The 25,212-nt window shown below is 40.2% G+C and overlaps 2 protein-coding genes across 24 annotated transcripts in view; one reads left to right on the top strand and one right to left on the bottom strand.

The window, feature by feature from the left end:
- The window catches only part of picalma (phosphatidylinositol binding clathrin assembly protein a), a 133,717-nt gene extending 121,871 nt beyond the window's left edge, over nucleotides 1-11,846 (top strand). For 21 of the 22 annotated variants that reach the window (XM_067986307.1, XM_067986305.1, XM_067986306.1 and 18 more), the window contains 2 exons: nucleotides 4,118-4,220; nucleotides 4,969-11,846. In XM_067986307.1, coding sequence (XP_067842408.1) covers nucleotides 4,118-4,210 — 93 coding nt within the window. In that variant the 3' untranslated portion in view covers nucleotides 4,211-4,220; nucleotides 4,969-11,846. The remainder of the gene's footprint in view (nucleotides 1-4,117; nucleotides 4,221-4,968) is intronic. The other variant, XM_067986301.1, reaches the window with a different exon arrangement.
- Nucleotides 11,847-15,937: 4,091 nt separating this feature from the next.
- Nucleotides 15,938-25,212, bottom strand: part of ccdc83 (coiled-coil domain containing 83) — a 62,516-nt gene continuing 53,241 nt past the window's right edge. For both annotated transcript variants that reach the window (XM_067985452.1, XM_067985453.1), the window contains 2 exons: nucleotides 22,563-22,762; nucleotides 15,938-18,468 (listed from right to left, as the gene is read on the bottom strand). In XM_067985452.1, the coding sequence (XP_067841553.1) occupies nucleotides 18,292-18,468; nucleotides 22,563-22,762 (377 nt within the window). In that variant the 3' untranslated portion in view covers nucleotides 15,938-18,291. The remainder of the gene's footprint in view (nucleotides 18,469-22,562; nucleotides 22,763-25,212) is intronic.

Genomic DNA, 25,212 nt, shown 5'->3' with positions numbered 1-25,212 from the left:
CAGTGTGGTCACAGTTCAGCTGCTGCAGAAAGCTATAAAGCATACTAGTGTAGGGGTAAATTTATTCAGGATCTTAGTTTGACCATGAATAGAAATGCTATTCCCAATAAAGCAGTGTTGTATTACACAAAGCAATGCTTATCTTTGAAGTCCATTCAATAGTCACACAACGATTAATAACAAGACACAGCAATAGATTGTTAGCTATTCTAGGTTTAAGATTTGAATTGTACATTGACTTGGATAAAATTTAGGAAACTTAGTTTTGGGATTTAATTTGCATAAAAATTTTGCTTAAATCAGGTGGCCTTTTACATCAATGCATTTACATGTTTGTTGCTGAAGTAGAGATTCTAGTTACAGTTTTACTTGAATTTTAAAGCGTTTTAGTTGCGTTTTAAAGTAATTTACTAAATGTGATACCATGGGGTAAATTTTAACCCTCAAGAATGGGCGGGTGGAGAGTAAAAATCCTCCATTTTCAGTGCAGGACTGCATCCCGGCTCCGACACGCCTACTTCTGGTTTTAACCCAGGCAGGTCTGTGTGCGTGTGGAGAGCAGACACCAGGAAGTCCTGCCGATACTTGAAAGGGCAATGTACCTCATTGAGTTACTTAATACTTTGTGTATTGGACACTTAAAACAAATTTAACCTTATCTGTTTGGGTTTCCCATCACTTCCCATTGATGTCAGGTGAAAGCAGGTGGGAAGGGCCAGATCCATGAGGTGAATGCCTTTTATTGCACTGCTTGTGGGCCCGGAGGAGCAGAAGTGCTTCATCCAGGCAAAACAAACTCACCTGGCCAACGGGACCCCTGCAATTGGCTGATGACTTTCCCCCTTCTCCTCCTCCCTCCCCCCCCCCCCCCCCAAAACCTATCTCTCAGCCTCCAGCGACCCCCGATCTTCCCCCCCCCCCCCCCCCCAAAATCATAATCTTGCCCCGATCTCTTTCTGGCTCCTCCCCAGCTGCCCCAATCTTCTCCACGGCTCATGATCCCTCCCTCCCTCCGATGTCCGGCTGTGTTCCTGCCCGACAGCCAGCCAACAAGGCCCTATTTACCCCTATAACTCTGAGCAATGCTGATGGGCATTTTATATTCCACACTGTTGTAGATGCAGGTTTAATCCTGCGTTTCTCCAGACAGAGTGCCCAAGCTTTGCAGGATTTTCTGTGTGGCAAAACAAAGTTTGCTTAGTTAGTGGGGTTAAATGTATAATGTAATTTGTAAATAGTGAATCCAGCAATTGATAGTGAGCCAGTGAAGCGCGGTGCTAGTGTACTGAACGTGTTGATGGTGAGCCAGTGATGCATGGTGCTAGTGTACTGAACGTGTTGATAGTGAGCCAGTGATGCATGGTGCTAATGTACTGAACATGTTGATAGTGAGCCAGTGAAGCACGGTGCTAGTGTACTGAACATGTTGCACCAGGAATTGTAGGTGTGGGTTTATCCTGAAGCTCTCCACAAAAAAAAATGATTGCAAACATTTCTTTAGTGAAGTTTTTTTTCCTCAAACTAAGATTAAAATATAAAATGAGGAATGAAAAATGATCAATTGGCATGTAAAATTAATTCCCTTCATAGACCATATACAATTTGCACTGCCATAGATCTTGTCCAAAATGCTGAGAACAAAGTGCAGATTAAAAGCTACAAGAAAAGCTCTTTTTAAAAAAAAATCTTACTCAACCCTGGAAAGTAATCAACTGAAGATTTTATTACAATTTTACAATGCACACCTCTCGTGATCAGTTACATTCCACAGATGGCAAATCTATAGTCCCATCAGCATAGGAACCATTGTGTTCTGTGAAGTATTTGATTGCCATGACCCACCTCCTGTTCCTTGCTCCCATTCTCACTAAACTGCTGATCACTCAACTTCCCTTTCTGGCCCCTATGTTAGCTGATACTGTAAATGCTTCCCTCTCCTCACGTACTATCTCCTTCCCTTTCAGAACAGCGATTATCAACCCCCCCGACCCCCCCAAAATAAAAATCACCCTCTACCCCTCTGTCTTTGTAAACTCTCCATCTGCAACCTCCCTTTTCCTCCATTCCTTGGATATGTTGTCTCCCAAATCCGTGCTCATCTTTCCCACAGTCCACATTTGAATCTCTCCATTTAGGTTTCGGACACTGTCATAGCACTGAAGCGGCCCTAATCAAAGTCACAAATGACGTCCTCTGTGACTGTAATCATGGTGCGTTTTCCCTTCCCTTCCTCATCAACCCCCTCTGCAGCCTTTGAAGTGGTCAACCACACACTATACTCCTTCAACGCCTCTCCTCACTTGTCCAGCTCAGTGGGACTGCACTCTTGTCTATCAAGTCATAGCCAGAGCATCTCCAAAAATGGCTTTTCTTCCCACCCCTGCACTGTTGCCTCCAGAGTCACCGAAGGATATATTCTTGGCTCCTGTTTCTTTTTCAACAACATGCTGATGCTTGCCAACATCATCTGAAATTACTGGTTCAGCTTCCACATGTACGCTGATGACACCCAGCTGTACCTCTCTGGGCCCCTCCACTGCTTCTGTGCCAGTCTTGGAGGGGCTGCAGTTTCCTCCAGTTAAACATTGCAAAGACTTAAATCATCATCTTTGGCCCCTACTACAAATTTTGTACCCTTGCCACTGATTCCACCTCCCTGCCACTGTCTCTGGTTGAACCAGACTGTTCACAGTTTTAGCAACCCTGTTCAACCCCGAGGAGATAATCCCATATTCTCTCCATCACAAAGACAGCCTACTTCCACCTTCGTAATGCCGCCACCTCCATCCCTGTCTCGGCCCATCTGCTGCTGAATCTCTCTCCGTGGCTTAGTCACCTTCAACTCAACTATTCCAATGCTCTCCTGGCCGACCTTCCATGCTCTGTAAAGTTCTGCCGTCCATATCCCGCTCACCCATCACTCCTGTTCTTGCTGACCTTCATTGTCCTCTAATGCCTCCATTTTTAAAATTTTCATCCTCGTGTTTGAATTTCTATATGGCCTCGCCCCCCCACTTCCTCCTGGCCCTCCAATCTCTAACCACCTCCAGCCCTACAATCCACCTCCCTGAACTCTTCATTCTCCCAACTCTGGCCTCTTGTGCATCCCTTTCTCTCTTCACTCCACGATCGGCAGCCTTACCTTCAGCCGCACCATCCCTACGCTCTGAAATCCCTCCCCCCCCCCCCCCCCCCCCCCAAAATCCCTCAGGCTCTTCTCCTTTATGACCCTCTTTTTAAAACCCACCTCTGACCAAGCTTTTGGTTACACCTCCTAATATCTCTTTCTTTGGCTCAGCATCCATTTTTGTCTGATTTACACCTCTGTGAATCTCTGTGACTTTTTCTACGTTAAAGGTGCTAAATAACTGCAAGTTGTCATTTTGGTCTATTGGTATTCCCTTCAAAACCAATTCTTAAACAGATATTGATCTGATGATTTTTACAAAGAGTTAATCAATGTGGCATTAATTGCTTTTGCTGGCGAACTTCCACATAACTTTCCTACTTGGTTTTCTTCCTCCTGCACCACATACAGCATTGTCCAGTCAGGAAGGTGGGCAGCAGCTCATTGTTTTCTCTGGTGTATCTCTTCAATTTTATTTCCCAATCAGCTCTCCTTATAGGGAGGTGCACAGTATCCACTTAATGACTTTCCTGACATGGTACATTAATATGCTGTGTAAATGCCCTTCCACCTCTTGGAGAATCTGATTTAGAAAAGTAAATTTTGGACATCAAATCTATCAAAAAAAAATATAGTTCATGCATTTCAAACAGCCAAATGCTAAATTGTAAATGTCTACTGGCACTTGTTTGATGACCAGGAAATGAAACTTAGCATTGTATATATTTTGCAGCGATGTTTTGATGGTTAAAAACTAGCTACTGCTGCGCAACACCTTTTTACTTAACTTACAAATAATTTTACATAAAAATTAGTTCACAGCAGCTGAACCTTTTTTCTTATTTCTTAAACTGCAATATAAATTTTAAAAATTAATCTGTATAGCTATACTTACACAAAAATTGAATCCTTGTATTGCTGTCACTGATTTCCTGTGTTCTTTTCTTTGCATTTTCTACTTTCACTTTCTTTCTTCGCTTTCTGAAATAGTTGTCTACAGCCTCAAGTCCTTCTAGTCAAAGTCCTCCTAGAGCTCCTGGAAAGGATCCGTTTGCAGAGCTCTCTCTCAAGGACTTCTTGTAGAACAGACAAGGTATCCATAGTGTGATACGTGTGAGTATGTTTGCGTGTATGTATGCTGTGTTGAGCAGAGTTCAGAATGGTCCCTAACACCATCGAACAAGGCCAGCTACGTTAGCATTGCTGTTAAAGTTTGTGAAGTGTTTGGTTATCCTGCAAAAGTGTGCCGAAACAGTACTGTTATCGCATGGATATCGTGGTGTAGTTGTGCTTTGTAAAAATTTGTAATGTCGTTAGTTTATTTTTGTGTATGCACTAGTTAGCATGCAACTTTTTCTTTTGTGGAGTTAATAACTCAACAAACCAATTCTGACCAGTGGTGTCACTATTAATCTATAGAATGATTAACAGAGAAACTTTGTAACTGGGATGCTGGACAGTCATTCGTTCAGAAATAGGTCCGAAATGCAGTTCACCCTTTTTCTATTTCTGGCTTAAAAAGACTGAAGACTAAGGTTCTTATATAATCTTATGTTGGGCCGATATGTAACTTCTTTCATTCTCTTCTTTCTCAAATTGTCTGAATGTGTTCTACACTGGTCAACATAGATATGAATGCCTGATTCAGAGTATTGTATGTTAAAAACTGATTTGTAATTGAAAAATTGATTTTTGAATAAGGAAATTATACTTTTAGGGTGGACTGCAATTTGATTTTTAAGGAAACATAAGGATCAATTTTTACTGTGCAGAAGATTGCCCAATAGCTGTTATTACCTGAAACTCTTAAACTATTTTCTGTTTTGTCTTTTTTTTTCCAGATGCAGTTTATGTAATGGCATCGAATGGATCCATTCTGAGAAGATAAAGTGCTAAGCAGCAAATTTTATTCTTCATGCAAAATACTCGCTGTTTGTGAAACTATCTTCCATAAGGATGACCTCAGTATGGATAATAAACAAAATGGCAGAATGACCAAGATGGAAGGTTTACTGGAAAGCAAATGTTGATATATAAACTTCAGCAGATGGAAAGGCTTATTTTGATCGGGTGATGACAGATTCCACAATGATTTTAAACTGTTCCAACCAATAATGCTCTACGGTACAGCAATGAATTATGTTCTCATGCTGAGTGAAACTTTTATTGATTTAGAAATGACGGCTTGAAGAACAAGTGAGATTTGCAACTAAATATAAGAGCTGCTGGATTGTAAATTATCAGGATTTGGTGAGGTATTCTTTTGAAAAGCAGCAGTAAATTATGTAAACTTTTGTATGTTCACCAAGCAACACTTTTTTTCTTTCATCTTCACAAAATAGACATGCTAAAATTATTAATTCAGAATTTTACTTTTTATTCAAGTTTGCAGTAGACATTCCTTGTGTACTATATTTATTTATGACCGTCGGATTAAGTAATAATATTGCATCAGATGCTTCCTGTGAGGATTAATATGGATGTACATGGTTCATCAGTTGGATAAAAACATGAGTTTGAATCAAAAATACAATTAATGGAAAGATGGAGCACTAAATATTCTACGAATCAGTTTACTTATCCTAGTACAATTATTTGTAGGCAGAATCACAATCTTACGTTTATATGGGATTTAGAATGAATAATGTATTAATCAATGTAGTTAATTCTGTGCCTAGGATTTTGCAAGGGAACAGTTATTGACTAGTAAAGCACTACATTTGTATTTTGGCATTAGCATTATTGGGAAGGCCCTTTTATTGTCCTATGCTCAGCATGTCATTATTTTACATCCAAGTTTTATGCTGCCTTTCCTGACTAGAATGTAAAGAATTGCCTTCAGTTCACAAAGATCCTCTACCTCCATAGGATTCCAAATCATATGCAGATCTCAGAACACTAGAAATATTTGTTTAAATGTCCACACATGGTGTCTTCACTGGTTGGTTCTGAGAAGACTTGTTTACACAAAGTTGGATATGAGGGAATAGTTTCTGTGTAGAATTTTTTTTAAAGTAAAGCAAGATAAAGAATAACACGATAAAGCGCTGTTGATCGGTGCTTCATTGTATATAACATAAACTTTGTCCACATCAGTGGTGTGAAGGATAGTTTGAGCTTAAGGCAATTCAGTACACAAACTTCGCAAAATTTTGCTGCATTGTCTTTGCAGAATATATTTTGTTTAAAAGAAAAATGTATGTTAGGAGAAAATTGGTGGATTTTCAAATAAAGAGCAGCTTTCACTGAAATTTTGTTACCAGCTAGGTCCAAGTTACATCTCTTGATTCCAAAAGATCCTGTGCATGGATATAACGACTCTGCATTATTTAATAAAAATAATTAAGCTGTTGTAGGTAAGCTGTTCTGTCAACTCAATCTTTTTCAATATTGGAAAGGCTTTGCTACCAGAAATGATATTTTTGTTTATCTGTACAAGTCATCAAAAGTTTTGTGCTTCATTCAAAGAAATAATCAAAGCTGCCCAGGATTTATCATGAGAAAATATGGATATCAATAATATCAAAAGTTTCTATTTGTTTGTAGTGGAATCCCTTTTATAGTCCAGTCTTTGCCACATAAAGCATATTGTGTCAGAGGTCAGTTGATATTAATTGACTGTTTGAAATTTAAACGCAAGTTCAGTTACAGTAAACCTTTCAACTTAAAATTGCTGCTGTCTTAAAATTGGTTCAGACAGTTGTACAAAGATGTTGCATTCTTCATCTTGCAGTTTCTGCGTAGCTTTCACCAAGTAGGTCATGTCTGACCAATCTAGCTGAATTGATGAGGTCACTAGCAGGGTGGATAGGGGAGTGTCTATGGATGTTGACCATATGGACACCCAGGAGGCATTTGATAAGGTTCCACACGAGATTATTAGCAAAAATGAAAGCACACTGAATTGGAGGCAACCTTGTGACATGGGTCGATAATTGGGTGGGTGGTAGGAGTCAGAGTAGCCCTGGATATTTTTTCCCTTCAAGTATTCAATTCCTTTTTGAAAGCCACAATTGAATCTGCTCCCACCACGCCTTCAGGCAGCACATTCCAGATCATAACTACTCGCTGCGAAAAAGGTTTTTCCTCATGTCACCCTTGGTTCTACTGCAATCACCTCAAATCTGTGTCCTCTGGTTCTCAACCCCCGCTGCCAATGGGAACAGTTTCTCTTTATTTACTTTATCTAAACCCTTCATGATTTTGAACACTTCTATCAAATCTCCTCTTAACCTTCTCTGCTCTAAGGAGAGCAACCCCAGCTTCTCCAGTCTATCCATGTAACTGAAGTCCCTCATCCCTGGAACCATTCTAGTAAATCTTTTCTGCACCCTCTCTAAGGCCTTCACATCCTTCCTATAGTGTGGTACCCAGAACTAGACACACTACTCCAGCTGTGGCCGAACCAGTGTTTTATAAAGGTTCAACATAACTTCCTTGCTTTTGTACTCTGCCTCTATATTTATAAAGCCCAGGATCCTGTGTGCTTTTTTAACCGCTTTCTCAACCCGTCCTGTCACCTTCAAAGATTTGTGCACATACACCCCCAGGTCTCTGTTCCTGCTCCCCCTTTAGAATTGTACCATTTAGTTTTTAATGCCTCTCCTCGTTCTTCCTGCCAAAATGTATCACTTTGCACTTCTCTGCGTTAAATTTCATCTGCCATGTGTCTGCCCATTCCACCAGCTTGTCTATATCCTCTTGAAGTCTAGTACTATACCCCTTACTGTTTACTACAGTTCCAAGTTTTGTGACATCTGCAAATTTTAAAATTGTGCCCTGTACACCCAAGACCAAGTCATTAATGTATATCAAGAAAAGCAGTGGTCCCAGCACCGACCCCTGGGGAACACCACTGTTCACCTCCTGCCAATCCGAAAAACAACCGTTCACTACTGTTTCCTGTCACTTGGCCACTTCAGTATCCATGCTGCCACTGCTCCTTTGATTCCATGGGCTTCAATTTTGCTGACGAGCCTATTACATGGCACTTTATCAAACACCTTTTTGGGAGTCCACGTACACATCAACTGCATTGCCCTTATCAACCCTCTCTGTTACCTCATCAAAAAACTCAAATCAACTTAGACACAATTTGCCTTTAACAAATCTGTGCTGGCTTTCCTTTATTAATCCACATTTGTCCAAGTGACTCTTAATTTTGTGCCAGATTATCGTTTCTAAAAGCTTCCCCACCACCGAATGTTGGTCTTTAGCTCAAGGGGGTTGGAATTCAAACGGGAGGAACTTGTGCTTCAGTTGTAGAGCGCCTTAGTCAGACTCTAGTGTGCTGCATTCAGTTTTGAACACTGAAACTCAGGAAAGATATACTGGCCTTGGAGGGAATACAGCACAGATGCTTCAAAATGAAACCAAGGGTTAAATTATGAGGACAAGTTGCATAAAGTTGGTTTGTATTCCCTGGAGTTAAGAAGGTTGAGGGGTTATCTAATCGATGCGTTTAAAATGATAACTGGATTTGATGGGGTACATAGAGAAACTATTTCCTCTTGGGCACTCCAGAACAAGATGGCATGAACTCAGAATTATAGCTAGGCCATTTTGGAGTGAAATCAGGAAGCACTTTATCACACAAGGAATAGTGGAAATCTGGAATTCTCCTCCAAAAGGCTGTGGATGCTGGGTCAGTTTAAATTTTCACAACTGAAATCGATAGATATTTATTAGGTAAAGTTATCAAGGGATATGAAGCAAAGGTGGATAAAGAGTTGAGTTACAGATCAGACATGATCTAACAGAATGGCAGAACAAACTTGAGAGGTTGAATGTCCTACTCCTGATTTATGTTCCTATATTCCGTGCTTCTCCCTCCCAGAGTACAAAATCCTTTATCTCCCTCCCTTCATCTCACACCACTAACTGCAGGCTAATGGCCTGCTCGCAAACAATTATCAATGTTGCTTTGACCAGAGGTTGGAAGTGCACAAGAGTGGCTCAGTGACACTACTTTTTTATTTAAAAAAATTCCTCCATGATTCAAGCTGAGGTTAGAAACTGTCAGTGAGTGAACATTTCCTAAAAGTATAATGAATTGAATCATTTTGGTACACAGATAAAATTTGATGCATTGTTTGTGACAATACTGGTGTCTACTGTTCTTTCAACTAAACATAATATCAGTGATCAGATCTTTACCATGAGATTTTTTTTTCTTTGAATATACCTTTACTCCACCACCCACTATTCCCTGGTCAAGAGCACGAATAGATGATATGCCATTTTGCAACCAGTGTGAGACTTCTCGGCAGGACAAGGGGAAAGTGATGTGTGTGTTCTTGCTTTGCTTCTTTCTGGGGAAGTGTCTTGCCTCCATTTGGTACTTTCACCAGTAGTCCAACAATGGTAAATGGGTATATTCTTGTTAGTACAATCTCATTTTAGCCTGCCTAAGTGCTTACTTGTAATACTGATCTCCAAAATCTCCATATGAACAAACTTCTCTAGTTGCTGAAGTAACATCCTTTGCCGTCAAAACTTCAGTGCTACTTATTGCTAGTCAGCTAATTGCATAATGTGGGCATGACTGTGTATGGTAAACCAATTATGACATTAATCGAGTGAAATATAAAATTGAAAAATTCCAGAATTTTCTATATTGGGTTCATTGAATGTTGACTAAAACTGTGCATAAAATTCTACTTGAGAAATCTTGCCTTGACACAAGAAATATTAAAAATGTGATATAACTGATCAAGTTGAGATTGTCAGAAAAGTGAATTTCGTAGTGTTTTGGGCTGAGTACCAGTCAGGTGAAATATTTGAGTAAGTGCAGTCTTTCTCCTTTTCCCTGTTCTCTCATCCTTCCCCACCCCCCCACACACACACACACCTTCCGTAATCAGTTTGTCATTAGGTTTCTTGTATCACACAATGTTTTCAATTTAGACAGCAGCATCTTCCCACCTTCCCAACATCCCAGCTGAGAATTGGTGTGGAGGATTGAAGCTGCAAACATGCCATTAGGTGTCTTGCAAAAACATAGGTTAACTGGAAGATGAAAGTGCTTTGTGTCTGAAAATAATTGGCTCTGCTGTCTCCAAAGTTGTCTGCAAAGCCACCGTACAAGAGCCCAAAGAAGAAGCACCTTTCTACCTGATTCAACTCATTTCTACACTGAATGTAAACATTACAGTCAAATAATTTGTTAGGATTTTCAAGTGTCTTAAATTTGGAATGTTTGCTCAAAATTTAAACCATACAGTCTGATGACTTGATTTTCATACAGTGCTAGGTTAAATTGTATACAGAATAAGCAGCAACGTGTGTGTGTGTGTGTGTGTGTGTGTGTGTGTGTGTGTGTAAAGATCATTTGGTGATGTAGTCAAATTTGACTGCCTGTTGAGAATTGTCACCTTCATAATGTCTGAGACAATTTGGACATATTTATCAATCTCCAAAGAAGGAAAATGGAGGTGCCTTCACCATTAGAATGTATTGCATACAACTTGCTGGTTTTGGTGTAAATGATTCTATAACGTAAGCATTTGTAGCATGTTTTTACATTTGTTTAATCCACAATACAGCAGAAATGATACATTAAAGCAAATTTTTCAGTATGGTGGTAATAATTAAATGCACGACTTTGACCACAATATGTTGGCAGCTAATTGAACAAAATTGAGTTTGGTACCACATTTTAGAATTTTGAAAGAAGCAGCATTCGATTATATGGTTATTGAAAACTGCTTGCTGCATTGAAGGTACTGAGGCTGGCATTTTAATATAAATTTCTTTTGAGTATGATGTATGTGTTCGAACAGGATCAGCATCTTCCTTTTCTCCCATGCTTCAGAGAAAGTGACTCATGCTGGGTGTATGATTCCATGGGTGTTGGCAGTTTTTTTTGTATCTTGTCCAAGTGGTTATTCTTTATGTGCAAGGGCAAAGCATAAGTTTTGACAGACTACTCAAACATGTGGCATCGGATCCAAACCTAATCCTGCACTCCTGACGTCCATACAAATGTATTTCCAGCAGAGGTCACTAAATTACAATCAAATAGAATTATTCCCAGACTTCTGAGGCTAAAATTGGGGGAGTACTTTGAACAAATAGTACTTTCCCTCTCCTCCTACAGATGTTCATTCCCTTAAATTATATGATTATGGACAATAACAGCTGAGTATTAAATTCTCCTAGTTCTACCTAAAGAGCCTTTCTGTTTTATAGATTGTTTATGGAAAAGTATATTAGTATCAAAGTGGAGAGATAGTAAGAGCAGAAGCTCGAGCACTTCACCTAGATACACCAGAAATAAAACATTGCTGAACATATCCTTCTGGCTTCTAGTAAAATTATTTCTATATTCACTGTTTCCTTGCTTCTGTGTGCATACAGAACAAATCTCATCCAAGTTGGTAGTGCAACATTGTGTGTACTCTTTGTTCCCTTCCCTCAGCATATTGCAAATGGAAAAAATTCCAAGTATCTTGCCTTTAAATGAGAGCACAATTTTATTAATTCTATGTGAACCGCTTTGGGATGCATCTGAGAGATTATAATATGCTACATCAATGCATGTTCCTTTCTTTGCTGCCTATTTAAAAAAAAAATGGTATGCACTTGAAGTATTGCTGTGTTCTTACTCTGTTCTATGCTGCCATAAAGAGGAATCCCCATAGATATGGGAGCAGTGCACTATAGACTTCATGGCAATGTCTACTACAAAGTGTTTCTCACATATCCTTCGAAGTGGAAATAGTTTAGCATGCACTGGGTTTGGATTATTGCCTTAATATTTCTCACTGTATCCATTAGCCATTTTGAATTGTACATCTTAAAATTCTTATCTTTGAATATAAATAATGCATTGTAATTGATATTTGGGTGCAGATTTCTCATAATTTTGCATCATCTTATGGATTTTTAAAAAATAAAGCCAGATATGTTTTATAAGGCTTGTGGTGTAAATGGAATGTTTGAAAATCCTGAAATCTAGGTTCTGTGCAAGAAGTTGAGATATACAGGGATAGATGAGTGTGCTGCTGTTATCATCCAATATTTTACTGCGAACACTGCTTGTAATTTAAAGAAAACTAATCCAGAATGAGGAAAAATCATTCAACTTATCAGGATTGGTGCTATCCATAAGCTCTGATATGTTGTTGATTTATAATTTATTACATATAATTCAATAGAAGTCTTAGTGTTCTTTTAGGAATTGTCCTTATTTCTCTGACATCTGAACTACAAAACCTAATTCCACTTTTGTTTGCTGTTAAATTTAAACTCCCTTGGACTTGATTCTGGTCTTCAATAAGTGCCATCAATTTTATTTAATAATGAGATGCTATAACACCCGATACCGAATAATAAATCTTGTGTTTCAATCCAAATCCCCTAACTGTTTTGGGCTAAGTATGTCAATACTGGAGCAGCAACTCTGATTCACAGAAAATGCAAATAAGAGTTCTCAAGACTTTATAAAGATTTAATAAAGCTCTAAAAAAACTTTTTTTTGGTGGGGGGGGGAGAGGAGAAATTGCTTTAATAATTTTTGAAGTGGTACTTTTTTCACCAGTTCCATTTTGAGGCTGGATGAAATTTGGGCTATGTTTCAGTTTGTTCAAAATGGATATTAAATACAACTTTCTGTAACAATTTTTGAAAAATTGATTAATTGTAGAAATAGTGAACGCTCTCATGCCTGCTGACAGGTGAGAGCCTCGACAGTGAGGTACCAGTGCCCCAGAACAGCACCTCAGCACTAGTCACTGGCTTCAGGAGAGGAGAAAGAAAATAATAGCTAGCGACTTGGTATTTTAAATCATGAGTTTCCTCATTGTGATATATAAATGTCTATTAAATATACAAGATTGCTTGTATAAAAACCGCTTAATTCTAAAGCCTCCACTAATGAAACCTTGTCTTTTAAAGTTTAAGTATTGGAACTGAATTTCATTGACTATCAAACATGCAATATTTAATCTTGGTGCAGAAAATCAGTAACTTTTAACCCTACATATTATACTGTTACCTATTGCAGAGAATTCATTATTCTAAAATCAAAATTCTTTAATCTATATTGATTTTAACAGCTAGTGGAAAATTGCCAGTAGTATTGCAGCGTCACGGATGTCTTGTTGAAATGAGATGTTTTAATTACTGCCTTAAAACTATTTTGTACTTGTGATGCAGCTGAGGTGAAAGGTGCTGACCCAGCGACGATCTTCACAGATTCAAAGCACTTAACAAGAGAAGGATGATTATTTGTAAAATCTAAGCAATTATGTTTTGTGATTGTTGAATGCTGGGTATATTTCATTTAGTTTACAAAACAGACTGATTCATTTGTAAATTCAAAACTTCCAGCAACAACAACTTGCATTTATATAGCACCTTTAACATAGTAAAAACATTTGATACCCAGCCACATAAGGAGATATTAGGACAGGTGACCAAAAAGAGAGGTTTTAAGGAGGAGAGAGAGGCCGAGGTTTAGGGAAGAACTTCCACAGCTTTGGGCCTAGGCAGCTGAAGGCACGGCCACCAATGGTGGAGGCAACAATTAAAATCGGGGATGCGCAAGAGGCCAGAATTGGAGCACAGATCTGAGGGTTGTAGGGCTGGAGGAGGTTAGAGATAGGGAGGGGCGAGCCAATGTAGGGATTTGAAAATGAGGATGAGCTGAGGCAGTGGCGGAGACAGGTGATGTTACGGAGGTGGAAGTATCACCTCCTGCAGCCAATCATTCCCAAGGCCAGTTCACCCTCTCTGGTAAGGTTCTCCTGACTATTTAACTTACCTTGGTCACAGCAAAAAAAAATTGCTGTAAAAACACAATTGATTCCTTTGCTTTCAGGTATCCTGTATATACTTGGTGCTGCCAGAGGTTTTTGAGTTTGCAGCAATGTTTAAAGTTCTCAGTTCTTTCTGTACTTCTAGCAGCCTCCAAGATCACACATTGAGTGCCTGTTTCAGTAGCTAATAGTTAACCCTTGTTGAGTTCCAGGTAATGACACTGGAAAAGTTCCACAAGCAAGAGAAGTCACATGTGGAGTTTTGTCACTAGTATCCTAACAGATTGATTTGCATTGATAGAGAATTTTGAGGTACAGCTACAGTAGTTCTTGTATTTCTGGTTTGGATATGGAGATCTGGCTTAGATCCTAGTATTAAGAATTGGGATCTGCTGCAAATACTTACTTGGTCTTAAGCGGTCTGGTCTTTTTCTCTTAACATGGCTCCTGGGCTGGCAGATCCATACTAACCTCTTCTCCAACTCTATCCTTGGCCATTCATTGCCATCCATTCTCCCCAATCGTTTCTATTTTCCATGGGAAAACCTCTAGCAACGCGCCCTCTGATGCTCTGCTCCTCCTGGACTCACTTGCCCTCCATATCTGTCTCCAAACCTAGCCATTGGTTTGTTGGCGCTCCAAGCTGACTGCACCCTGTCTACAAGTCAACGTCATCCTACCATAGGACCTCTGACTTCAACTTTGGACTCTTATTGTTTCCTCACTGTTCTTTGTTTAAAACCAGGACCTATTCTAATCTTTGCCATACCTATGCAACCTTAATTATTTCTGTCCATTCGTGTGTGCTTTTTGACTGTGGCTCCAAACCTGAGCCCATTAATTCTATCTTTCTTTCCCTTTCTCCTCTCTTTACCACTCTTGAACCTTTCTCTCCTGTCTCCTCCCCTTCCCGTTATCCAGCCATGTCACCTTTTCATTTTTCCCTTCTCGGGTACTTTCCCCACCCCCAAATTGCTACCCCAACTTTTCACTATTCCTCTATCTTCTTACTGTCCTGCTGCTGTCCCAGGGTGGAGCACCCATCAAGGCACTGTACTCTGCCTCCTTACAAGAAGTAACCCTAACTGCTCCATCTCTCTCTCCCTCCCCCCGACCTTTCCCACCCGGAGTGCCCCCGGGGGCTAATCTTGCCAACCTCCTTCCCGTTCCGTTCACCCCTCCTACCACTGAGCCCGTGGACTCTACAAGTGGATTAACAATCACTGCCTCATTTAAATATTATAATTACGGACCCGCCTCTCCAGAGCAGATTACTTGGATGCACCCAATCCCGCTACGCTTAAACCAGAAGTAGGCTGGTTCGGGTCGGGTTTCTCATTTTTAACAATTTAACTCCCTCTCCCGCCCATCGGGGGGCGGAGTTAAAATTCCCCCATGATGTCAGGTTCCACACGTACGCTGACGACACCCAGCTTTATTGACCCCTCCGCTGCCTCCTTGTTGTCAGACATCCACTCCTGGATAAGCCACAATTTACTCCAATTAAACATTGGGAAGACCAAAGCCATTGTCTTCGGTCCTCGCCACCAATTCCATCCCCCTCTCCCCGACCATTGTTTCAGGTTGAACCAGACTGTTCGTGACCTCGGCATCCTGTTTGACCCCGAGCTGAGTTTTCGACCCCAAAGCTCTGGAATTTCGTCCCTAAACCCCTCTGCCACTCCATTTCTCCTCCTTTTCAGGCATTTCTTAAAACCTATCTCTTTGACTAAGCTTTTAGTCACCCCTCCTAATGTCTCCTCCTTTAGCTCAGTGACAATTTTTGTCTAATTACGTTCCTGTGAAGTGCCTTATGCTAAAGGTGCTATATAAATGCAAGTTGTTATTGTTTATGTTGGTTGCCTGCTTATGGAAGTTGACTCCCACTACCCACTGCTACTAGCGTGGTAGTGGGACCGGGAGTGTAACAATGAAACACCCCTGTGTTTTAGAGAGGATCTCTCTTATGCGCATGTACTCCTTCTAGCTGTGCAATAGCAGACCGAGTTAACAATATGAGACAACATTCACTTCAATTCATCAGCTACTTTATTCCACAGCACTAAAAATATACAGAACACTGAGTATCACGAGACATTTGGTACTATCACTGTAACTTTTGTTTGTGTACTATTGCAAAAGTAGAGAACACTCATACACTAGCCCACATTTTGGGCCCCTTATTTAATGTAAATGCACAAACTCTCTCTGACCAGGGCAGAAGTTCCCTACTTGCAGTTTGCTGCTGCCTGACTTTTCTCTTCGGTTTCTCTGTCCTGATTTTAGAAAGCTTCTCACCATCACCTACCAAGATTAAAACAGTTTGTGTACACCAAGCTGCCAGAATGATCAGACATTGCTAATTAATTGCTTCGCATCTCTATTAACTACTATTTAATCTACACACAGAATCACAACTCAGCATGGGACAGTCTTGGGAGCAAACTTGTGCTCAATAGACATTTTAAAAATCACTTGTGTCCAAGTCTTTTGTGTAAAACTGCCTAAAGAGTCCTGAACTGTGACACCTAGCAATTATTGTAGCGTTACTTCCATCTTCAGAGGTAATTAGCTATTCTCCAGTCTTGGCTTTGGACTACTGAGTGAAGGAGACGAGCTGTTTTTGTTTGCCAAACAGTGCTGTAATCTGTTATTGGATGGATATCTGCTTTATGTAACATGGATGCTCATTTCCTTAAGGATTCCAATCTTCTACCAAGTTTTGCAGATATTTTTTGAACTTCATTTTCTCCAGTGTCAGGCAGCTGTTGTTAATCCCTTGGTTAGGCTGTGAGAACCCAAGCTCCTATGCCATTAGGATGAGTAGCATTTCTGGGATCAAGCTATCAAAGTACATGTTTAATATTCAGGTTTTTTAATTTTGATTTGCAAGAATAGATTGCGTCATTTCTCTGTTTATGTTCCTGCGACTTCACTATTATGCTTCCTGGCTGACCTCCCATACCCCACCTTCTGTAAACTTCAACTCATCTAAAACTCTGCTGCCGATGCTATATTCTGCACCGAGTCTTGCTCTCCCATCACTCCTGCCCTCACTGATCAGTGACTTTCACTCCCCAATGCCCCTTCCTTTCTACAATAGCTACCATCACCAGCCCTAGAATCCCCCTGAACTCTCAACACTTCTCTGCCTCTGGCCTCCTGCTCCTGTGTAGGCCACCCCCAATCCCCACACTTCTTTCGCACTACTGTCGATTGCCATATCTTCAGCTATGTTCTGAAGTTCCCTCCCCAAATAAGCTCCACCTTCCTGTCCTTTTAAAATTCACATCTTTGACCAAGCTTTTGGTGCTCCTCCTTTAGCTCTATTTTTAAAATCATGTCTCTGAAATGCTTTGGGATGTTTGCCTACATTAAAGGCACTATATGAATGCAAGTTGTTGATATCATGTAAACAGTTATCTAAACTAGTACAGGTGAATGCAAATTCTGTATGCTGGTTTTTTATCCATTGTTTATGCTCTACACATTTATTCATAAAGGTTTTTTTATATTCAAACAAATAGACCATCTTTAGAAAGCACTTTACTTGAAATGCGTGACTATTTGTTTTCATTGAATTGTAAATTATGGCTAAAAGTTTGCTGTATTTTTTGTAACTTGAGGTTTTGGCCTGGAGCATGATTTCCCACGGTTGAGTGACTCCCGAGCAGCAACAGACCAGAAAAAAGTTATGGCACTCCTGTTTCCTATAGTCGCTCCAGGATGCATGCATCAATTCCCATCAGTGATGTCACCAGAGTGGTCTAGCATTGAAGGAGACCAGACTCAGGATTTGCAAGCTAGCACTAAAATTGACTTTTTTAAAAAAAACTGTCTCGTTAGGCTAATATCTATTGAACCCCCCCCCACCCCAGAGTTTTCTCATCCTTTAATAGATATATATTAAATTAAGTTTTCAACTAAGGAGCTTGCATATAGTATCTTTAAATTTAGAGCAAAGGCTTAAATATATGTATCTTTACATTTGGAGTTGAGAATGATGACCTATGAAAGTAAATGATTTTCATTTGCTCAGTGTACCTTAATGGAAAAATGTGCATTGTATTCAGAAAGGTCCCAGGTTCAATTTCTGCTCTGTATTGAGTTATCTGAAAATCCAATTGGGTGGCTACAATTGTCCCAGGGCACAAAGAAAATCCACTTGGGTGAGATACCTGAGGACTGCTGGTGCCTATGGAACTATTCCTGAACATGAGTCACTGGCTTCAGGAGAGCTGGGTTGGGGAAGATAGGGAAATACACTAAATAAATTGTTTAAGACTTGTAACTATAGCTTGTAGTCACAATGGCACTGTTGAATTTAGAATTTTAAATAACTCACTCTACATCAACTAATGCTTCTAAATTACAAGAATTTTAATACCTAGTTTGTGTATTTAGTTATAAAACGGCAGATCTAAGCATTGCACCGGTGACCGGCCAACCCATCTCAGCTTGATTTGATTGTGCCTTTGCAGTTCTCGTTCCTTGATTGGAAGGTTGCTCAATGACTTGAAGGGGCATAGCTCGGCCCTCTATGTGTAACAGCCTCTGTTCCAGGGCACCACACTCTAAGTGCTGTTGAAAATGATCAAGCAAAGTAAGGGATAACAAATTAGAAATGTTTTACACTAATTGTATAACTACTACTGAGTGCTCTATACATTTTTTTACCAAAAATGCTAATTTGAGAGTATGGCACTACACTGCAAAAAGAATACAATAGCTATCTGCTCAAATGTACTGTTTCACTTCTGTAGCACTGTGAAATTACTGTGGTACAAAACTAGAACAGGTCTGAAGTATTGCAGCCTAGGCAAGCTTGACTGTCCCTTTCTGCTTAGGTATGACTGAAAATTAATACTTTCAACACTTTCTACAACCTAATGGTGAAGTACAAAAGAGATTAAAATGCCACCCATAAAAGTGATCTACTTGATTTGAAGATTTGAGCATACTGAATAAAAGAACAAATTGTACGGTTTGCTTTCCATTTTACGTGAATTTTGCACTTTACGCTAGCTGTATCTACAATGGATATTGGGTTTTAAAATATCCTTTTCCTCTGTTAAGGTCCTTGGAAAAGTCATCATCTCCCAACTCTGTTTATCTTTCCCAAAACTCCCTGTTTGAATCCTTCAAGTCTGGCTTCCACATAGCATCAAGACTGCCCTGGCCAAAGCCATGAATAACATCCTTTGTAACAATGCATTATCCCTCTTCAACCTTCGCACGCTATTTGATGTGGTTAACTGTACCATCCTCTTTTATCGGTTGTCTGTGGAACTGCACATGCACAGTTCCACTCCTACCTATTCCAAAGCAATCAGCGTGCCTCCAGTAATGGCTTCTCTTTGCTCTCCCACAGTCACCTCAGATCCATCTTTTGTCCCCCGCCTCTCTCCCTTGTCTACATGCTACCCCTCAGTGACAGCATCTGTAGCTGATCACACCAGCTCTACCTCTTCACCACTTCCCTGTGCCCATGACCATTTAAGTTGGACTGCCTGACTGATGTCAAATCACATAAGTCAAACGTTCCTCCATCTGAACATCAGACAGGCTGAAGCCATTGTCTTCATTCCCACCATAAATTCTGCTCCCTTGCCACTGACTCTATCCCCTTCCCTGGTCTCACACATGCTGTACCAGATGCAAAACCTTGGCACAGTCCTGCATGACCCACAGCTGAACTTCAAATCCTATCCATCACCCAAACTCTTTATTTCTAGTGCTAATACCACCTACCACTGCCAACATCCTTATCTACACTTTTGCCATCACGACACGTTATTTCTCAAGTCCTCTTTTCTGGCCTCTCATCCTCTACTCTTCATAAACCCCACCTTGTTCAAAGTTCAGCACCTGCATTCTACCCACACTGCGTCTCATTCACTCATGACCCGTGTCTCTGCTGGTCTGCACTGGCTCCTTGTCCCCCAATACATTGAATTTAAAATCTTACTCTTCAAATCCTTCCATGGCTCTTCCCCACACTATCTCTGCAACCTCATTCAAGCCTTAAGTCCACTCTCATGTCCTCCCGTCCTCTAATTCTGGCCTTCTGTATATTTCCTGGTTTTTTTTTTTTTGCTCCACTACTGCTGGCAGTCTTTAGCTGGTTCAGCCCATGCTCTGAAATTCCCCTTCTTAAACCGCTCTACTACTACACTTTTTTTAAAAAAAAACCCCACCAAGACCCATCTTTTCAACCAAGCCTTTGGTTGTCCCTTCCAACATTCCCACCTTGACCAAACATCCATTCTTTTATCTGTTTTCTCAGCCCCCAGTCCCGCACCTGTTAACTGCCGTGGAACATTTTCTATCCAACATGTCAATTGCTGTAGATGTAAAAGTATGAATTATTATTGGTTTGGAATTTGTTACTTTTTCTCTTTTTTAATAGATAGATAACTAGTTCTATAGAAAGGAATGTATATGGCATCTACACATTCCATTTGATAGAACATTTCCTTAGTTGCATCACACTTGATCTAAATTAAAAATCTTAAGAATAGTCACAACAGTACAGCCTTCTCAGCCCTACTGCTGTTGCATTTAAAATAGTGAGACTTATCTACAGCTATCACGAGGGAAACAGGATTGGATTTTCCTGATGGGGAAACAAAATAATTTAACCTACAAGAAAAATTAGGCCTATTAGATTTAAAAATGAAACAAAAATGTATGGACAGATACACCATTCAGAAATCTGATCAACTTTAAATTTGTTCTGTTGTAGGTTTGAAAATTATCATGAAAAGCATAGCAAGAGAGGGACTACATTTTTTTTTAAAGTAATTTTTTGGATCATGTTTTGGAGCACTGACTCAGTTAATATTTAATGGTAATGAAGTGGTTACAACTTCATGGGATTAAAGGGACAGTGGCAGTGTGGATACAAAATTGGCTAGGGGACAGAAAGCAGAGTGTAGTGGTGAACAGTTGTTTCAGATAGGAGGGAAGTACATAGTGGTTTCCCGCAAGGGTCAGTATTGGGACCACTGCTCTTTTTGATATATTGATAACCGACTTGGGATTTCAACGTTTGCAAATGACATAAAACTCTGAAATGTAGTAAACAATGTGGAGGATAGTAACAGATTTCAGGAAGACATAGACTGATTGGTGAAATGGGCAGACACATGGTAGATGAAATTTAATGCAGAGAAGTGTGACGTGATGCATTTTGGTGGGAAGAATGAGGAGAGACAATGTAAATGAAATGGTAGTTTTAAAGGCGATGCAGAGACACCAGGGGTGCACATACACAAGTTGAGAAGGCTGTTTCTTAAAAAAAAAAAAAGCATATGGAATCCTGGGCTTTATTAATAGAGGCACAGAGTACAAAAGCAAGGAAGTTATGTTAAACCTTTTATAAGACACTAGTTAGGCCTCAACTGGAGAATTGTTCAATTCTGGGCACCACACTTTAGGAAGGATGTCAAGGCCTTAGACAGGGTGCAGAAGAGATTTACTAGAATGATGTCAGGGATGAGGGACTTCAGTTATGTGGAGAAACTGGGGCTGTTCTCCTGAGAACAGAAAGTTATGGGGAGATATGATAGAGGTGTTCAGAATAATCAGTTTTGACAGAGTAAATAAGGAGAAACTGTTTCCAGTGGCAGAAGGGTCAGTAACCAGAAGACACAGATTTAAGGTGATCAGCAAAAGAGCCAGAGATGATAACCAGGGAAATTTTTTTACGCAGCGAGTTGTAATGATCTGGAATGCATTACCTGAAAGGGTGGTGGAAGCAGATTCAATGGTAATTTTCAAAAGGGAATTAGATAAATACTTGAAGGAAAAAAATTACAGGGCTATGGGGAAAGAGCAGGGGAATGGGACTAATTGGATAGCTCTTTCAAAGAGCTGGCACAGGCACGATGGGCTGAATGGCCTCCTCCTGTGCTGAACCTATTATGAACTGTTTCCCAAAATGTTTATTTCCTAGAAATGTGAGCAAATCAGAGAAGGTGAACTAACAAAAAATTCAACACATTTTCACACAACTTTAATTGTAGATTCACGTAGTTTGTTCAAACCCCAAAACTTTATGGCTAGGATTTACAGCATATTTAAAAGTGATTAAATTATTGATTACATGTTATATGAATGTCTGTATTTGTGATGTTTGAGCATTTCATATAGGAGATGGTACTAATTCCATTATAAGGAATAATAATTCATTAAGGTAAATAACTTTGTGGAAAGCTGGTGAATGCTAGAATAGAACTGGTGGTTTATTAAGGCCAGCTCACAGTGCTTCTATAAGGAAGGCGCTTGTTGGAATTCAAAGTTACTGTGAAATTTCACAACTGAATTTTTTTGTTTCCCCATTACGTGATTTTGGAATTCAGCTCTGATGGTCGGCAAGGTGTGCACTTGCTTCCTGCCTTAATTTAAATGATAACTTGCTGATGTGTGTCTGAACAACATTAAATCAAAAAGGAATACACATCTTTGCACTTTTAACATTAACTGTTGTATTTATATAAAAATATATTCAAGACTAAGCTTTCCAAGTGCTCTTATGTATATAAAAATATGGTGTTTGCAAATACCAACTTTGAACTACATACTGGACCATTTGTATCTGAACTATTGTGGGGCAGTGTTGCAGGTAATAGCTATAGTTTTTAACATTTTTCATTTTTAAAAAAAAAACTAACCTCAAAGTACTTTTCATCTTCCTGCAGCAAATAGGTGAGATTCTGTGACACTGACTTGCCCAACTGGAACTGTGGTTCATCTTCATGGTCTGTCTTTTCCTCTTTAAAATATGGTTGCATCGACAAAACTTTCTTCTCTACTGCAAGAAGTGTTGCACTCTTGGGTCTTGATAGGTTGGAAACAACATCATCGTGCTTTGCTACAGCATCAATAAAAATATTTTATTACTTTTTTAAAAAGAAAATGTCCCCCACAGCCATGGTCAATGTTCAAAAACTGATTGCTGAAGCATTGGACAAGTGGGTTAAAGCAGTGGTAGCTGAGCCAGGAAGATCACAAGTTCAATGCCAGGTCTTGCTGATTAAGTTGGTTTCAACCTGGCTTCATGGGGCCAGTACAATTGGCTTCAATGAACTTGGGTTAGAGGCTATTTATGGCCCCTAATTTTGGACTCTCCCATAAGTGGAAACATCATCTCCATAATTTTAAAGACGTCTATCGGTCACCTGTCTTTTTTGGGGGAAAAAGAGAAGAGCCCCAGCTTGTTCAGTCTTTCCTGATAGTTGTACCCTCTTAGTAATGGTATCATCCTTGTAAATCTTTTTTGCACTTTCTCTGATGCTTCTATATCCTTTTTGTAATAATGGAGACCAGAACTATGCACAGTCCTCCAAGTGTGGTCTAACCAAGGTTCTATATAAGCTTAACATAACTTTTCTCTGCTTTTGCATTCTATTCCTCTAGAAATGAACCCTAGTGCTTGGTTTGCACTTCTGATTTTATTAACCTGCGTTGCTACTTTTAATAATTTGTGTATCTGTACCCCGAGTTCTCCTTGCACCTCTATCTCATTTAGACTCTTATTTCCAAGAAGTAGCTGGCCTCTTATTCTTCCTACCAAAAAGCATCACCTCACACTTCATATTGAAATTAATTTGCCAATTACACACCTATTTTGCAAGTTTGTTAACATCTTATATATTTTATTGCAGTCCTTAGTACTAAGTATTCTCCCTACTTTGGTGTCATTTGCAAATTTTGATATTGTACTTCTGCTTCCTGGAATCATTGTAAATAGTGAACAACAATGATCCTAGCACTGATCCCTGTGGAACACCATTTCCCACCTTCTGCCAGTCTGAGTAACTTCCTTTCACCTCCCAGCTTGACTTTTCCAGTGCTCTGCTTGCTGGTTCTAACCTCAATGTGCTGTAACTTATTCAGAATGCTGCAGCTCACTTGTTCAGCCACAAAAAGTCTTGGACTCCCATCACCTCCATTCTTTTTAAGATCCCTTTTCAGATCTGTCCCTACCACCCTTCCTGACCTCAGTGATCTCTTCCAGCTATAGATCCCCCTCACAACCATTTGGTCCTCTGACGTGGGTTTATTTCCCGTTCCCAGCTCCTTCTACTCCACCAACACTGCTTGTTCAGTCATTACACCTTTTTTCTTTTAATTTATTCCTGGGATATGGGTGACACTGACTAGTAACAGGGTGGATATTGAGTCTTGTAATTGAGCAAATTGGTCTGTCCTGGATGAGGGTGGAATGTTGATGTGGCTGCAGCCATCCATGTGAGTGATGCTTTTATGATGGTAGATAGGATTTAGGAGGTGAACCACTTGTCGCAGAGTACCCAGCCTTGGCGCTGCTCTTACAGCTACAGTACTGATGTGGCTGAAGCATTTAAGCTTCCGCTCAATGGTGATGCCATTAAGATCAGGAAAGATGGCTGGCCTTCCTCCTATTTGTGGTGATGATGACTACCTGGTACTTATCTGCAAATGTTACTTGCCATTTATCAGCCCAAGCGTCTATTTTATCCTGGTGCCACTGTAAGCTAGCCATCATCCACAGACAGGGTCAGCTTCCACGTGCACCCTGATGATACCTAGCTCTACCTCTCTACCACTTCTCTTGACCCATCCATTGCCTCTGTGCTGTGAGATTGTCCCACATCCAGTCTTGAATAAGCCACACTTTCCTCCAGCTAAATATTGGGAAGACCAAAGCTACCATCTTCAGCCCTTGCCACAAGCTCCATACCTTTGCACATGACTCCATCCCCTTCCCCAGTCACTGAACCAGACAGTTTGCAATCTCAATTGAGCTTCCAACCCTATATCTACTCAACTGTAAAGAATATCTACTTCACCCTCCTCTAACCTGCTCACTGATGCTCAGTTTGGGTTCCGCCAGGACCACTTGGCTCTAGACCTCGTTACAGCCTTGGTCCAAACAAAAGAGCTGAATTCCAGAAGACACAGCTACCTGTGGCATCAAGACAGCATTTGACCAAGTGTGGCACTAAGGAGCCCTAGTAAAATTGAAGTCAATGGGAATCGGGGGGCAAAACTCTCCAGTGGCTGGAGTCATACCTAGCACAAAGGAAGATGGTAGTGGTTGTTGGAGGCCAATCATCTCAGCCCCAGGACTTTGCTGCAGGAGTTCCTCGGGACAGTGTCCTTGGCCCAACCATCTTCAGCTGCTTCATCAATGACCTTCCCTCCATCATAAGGTCAGAAATGGGGTTGTTCGTTTATTGCAGTGTTCAGTTCCAATCACAACCCCTCAGATAATGAAGCAGTCCGTGCCCTCATACAGCAAGGCCTGAACAACATGCAGGCTTGGGCTGATAAGTGGCA

The sequence above is a fragment of the Heptranchias perlo genome, chromosome 6 (assembly GCF_035084215.1).
Source record: "Heptranchias perlo isolate sHepPer1 chromosome 6, sHepPer1.hap1, whole genome shotgun sequence".
Lineage (NCBI taxonomy): Eukaryota > Metazoa > Chordata > Chondrichthyes > Hexanchiformes > Hexanchidae > Heptranchias > Heptranchias perlo.
Note: the sequence above shows the minus strand (reverse complement) of the source record. Positions and strands in the feature narration are given on the sequence as shown.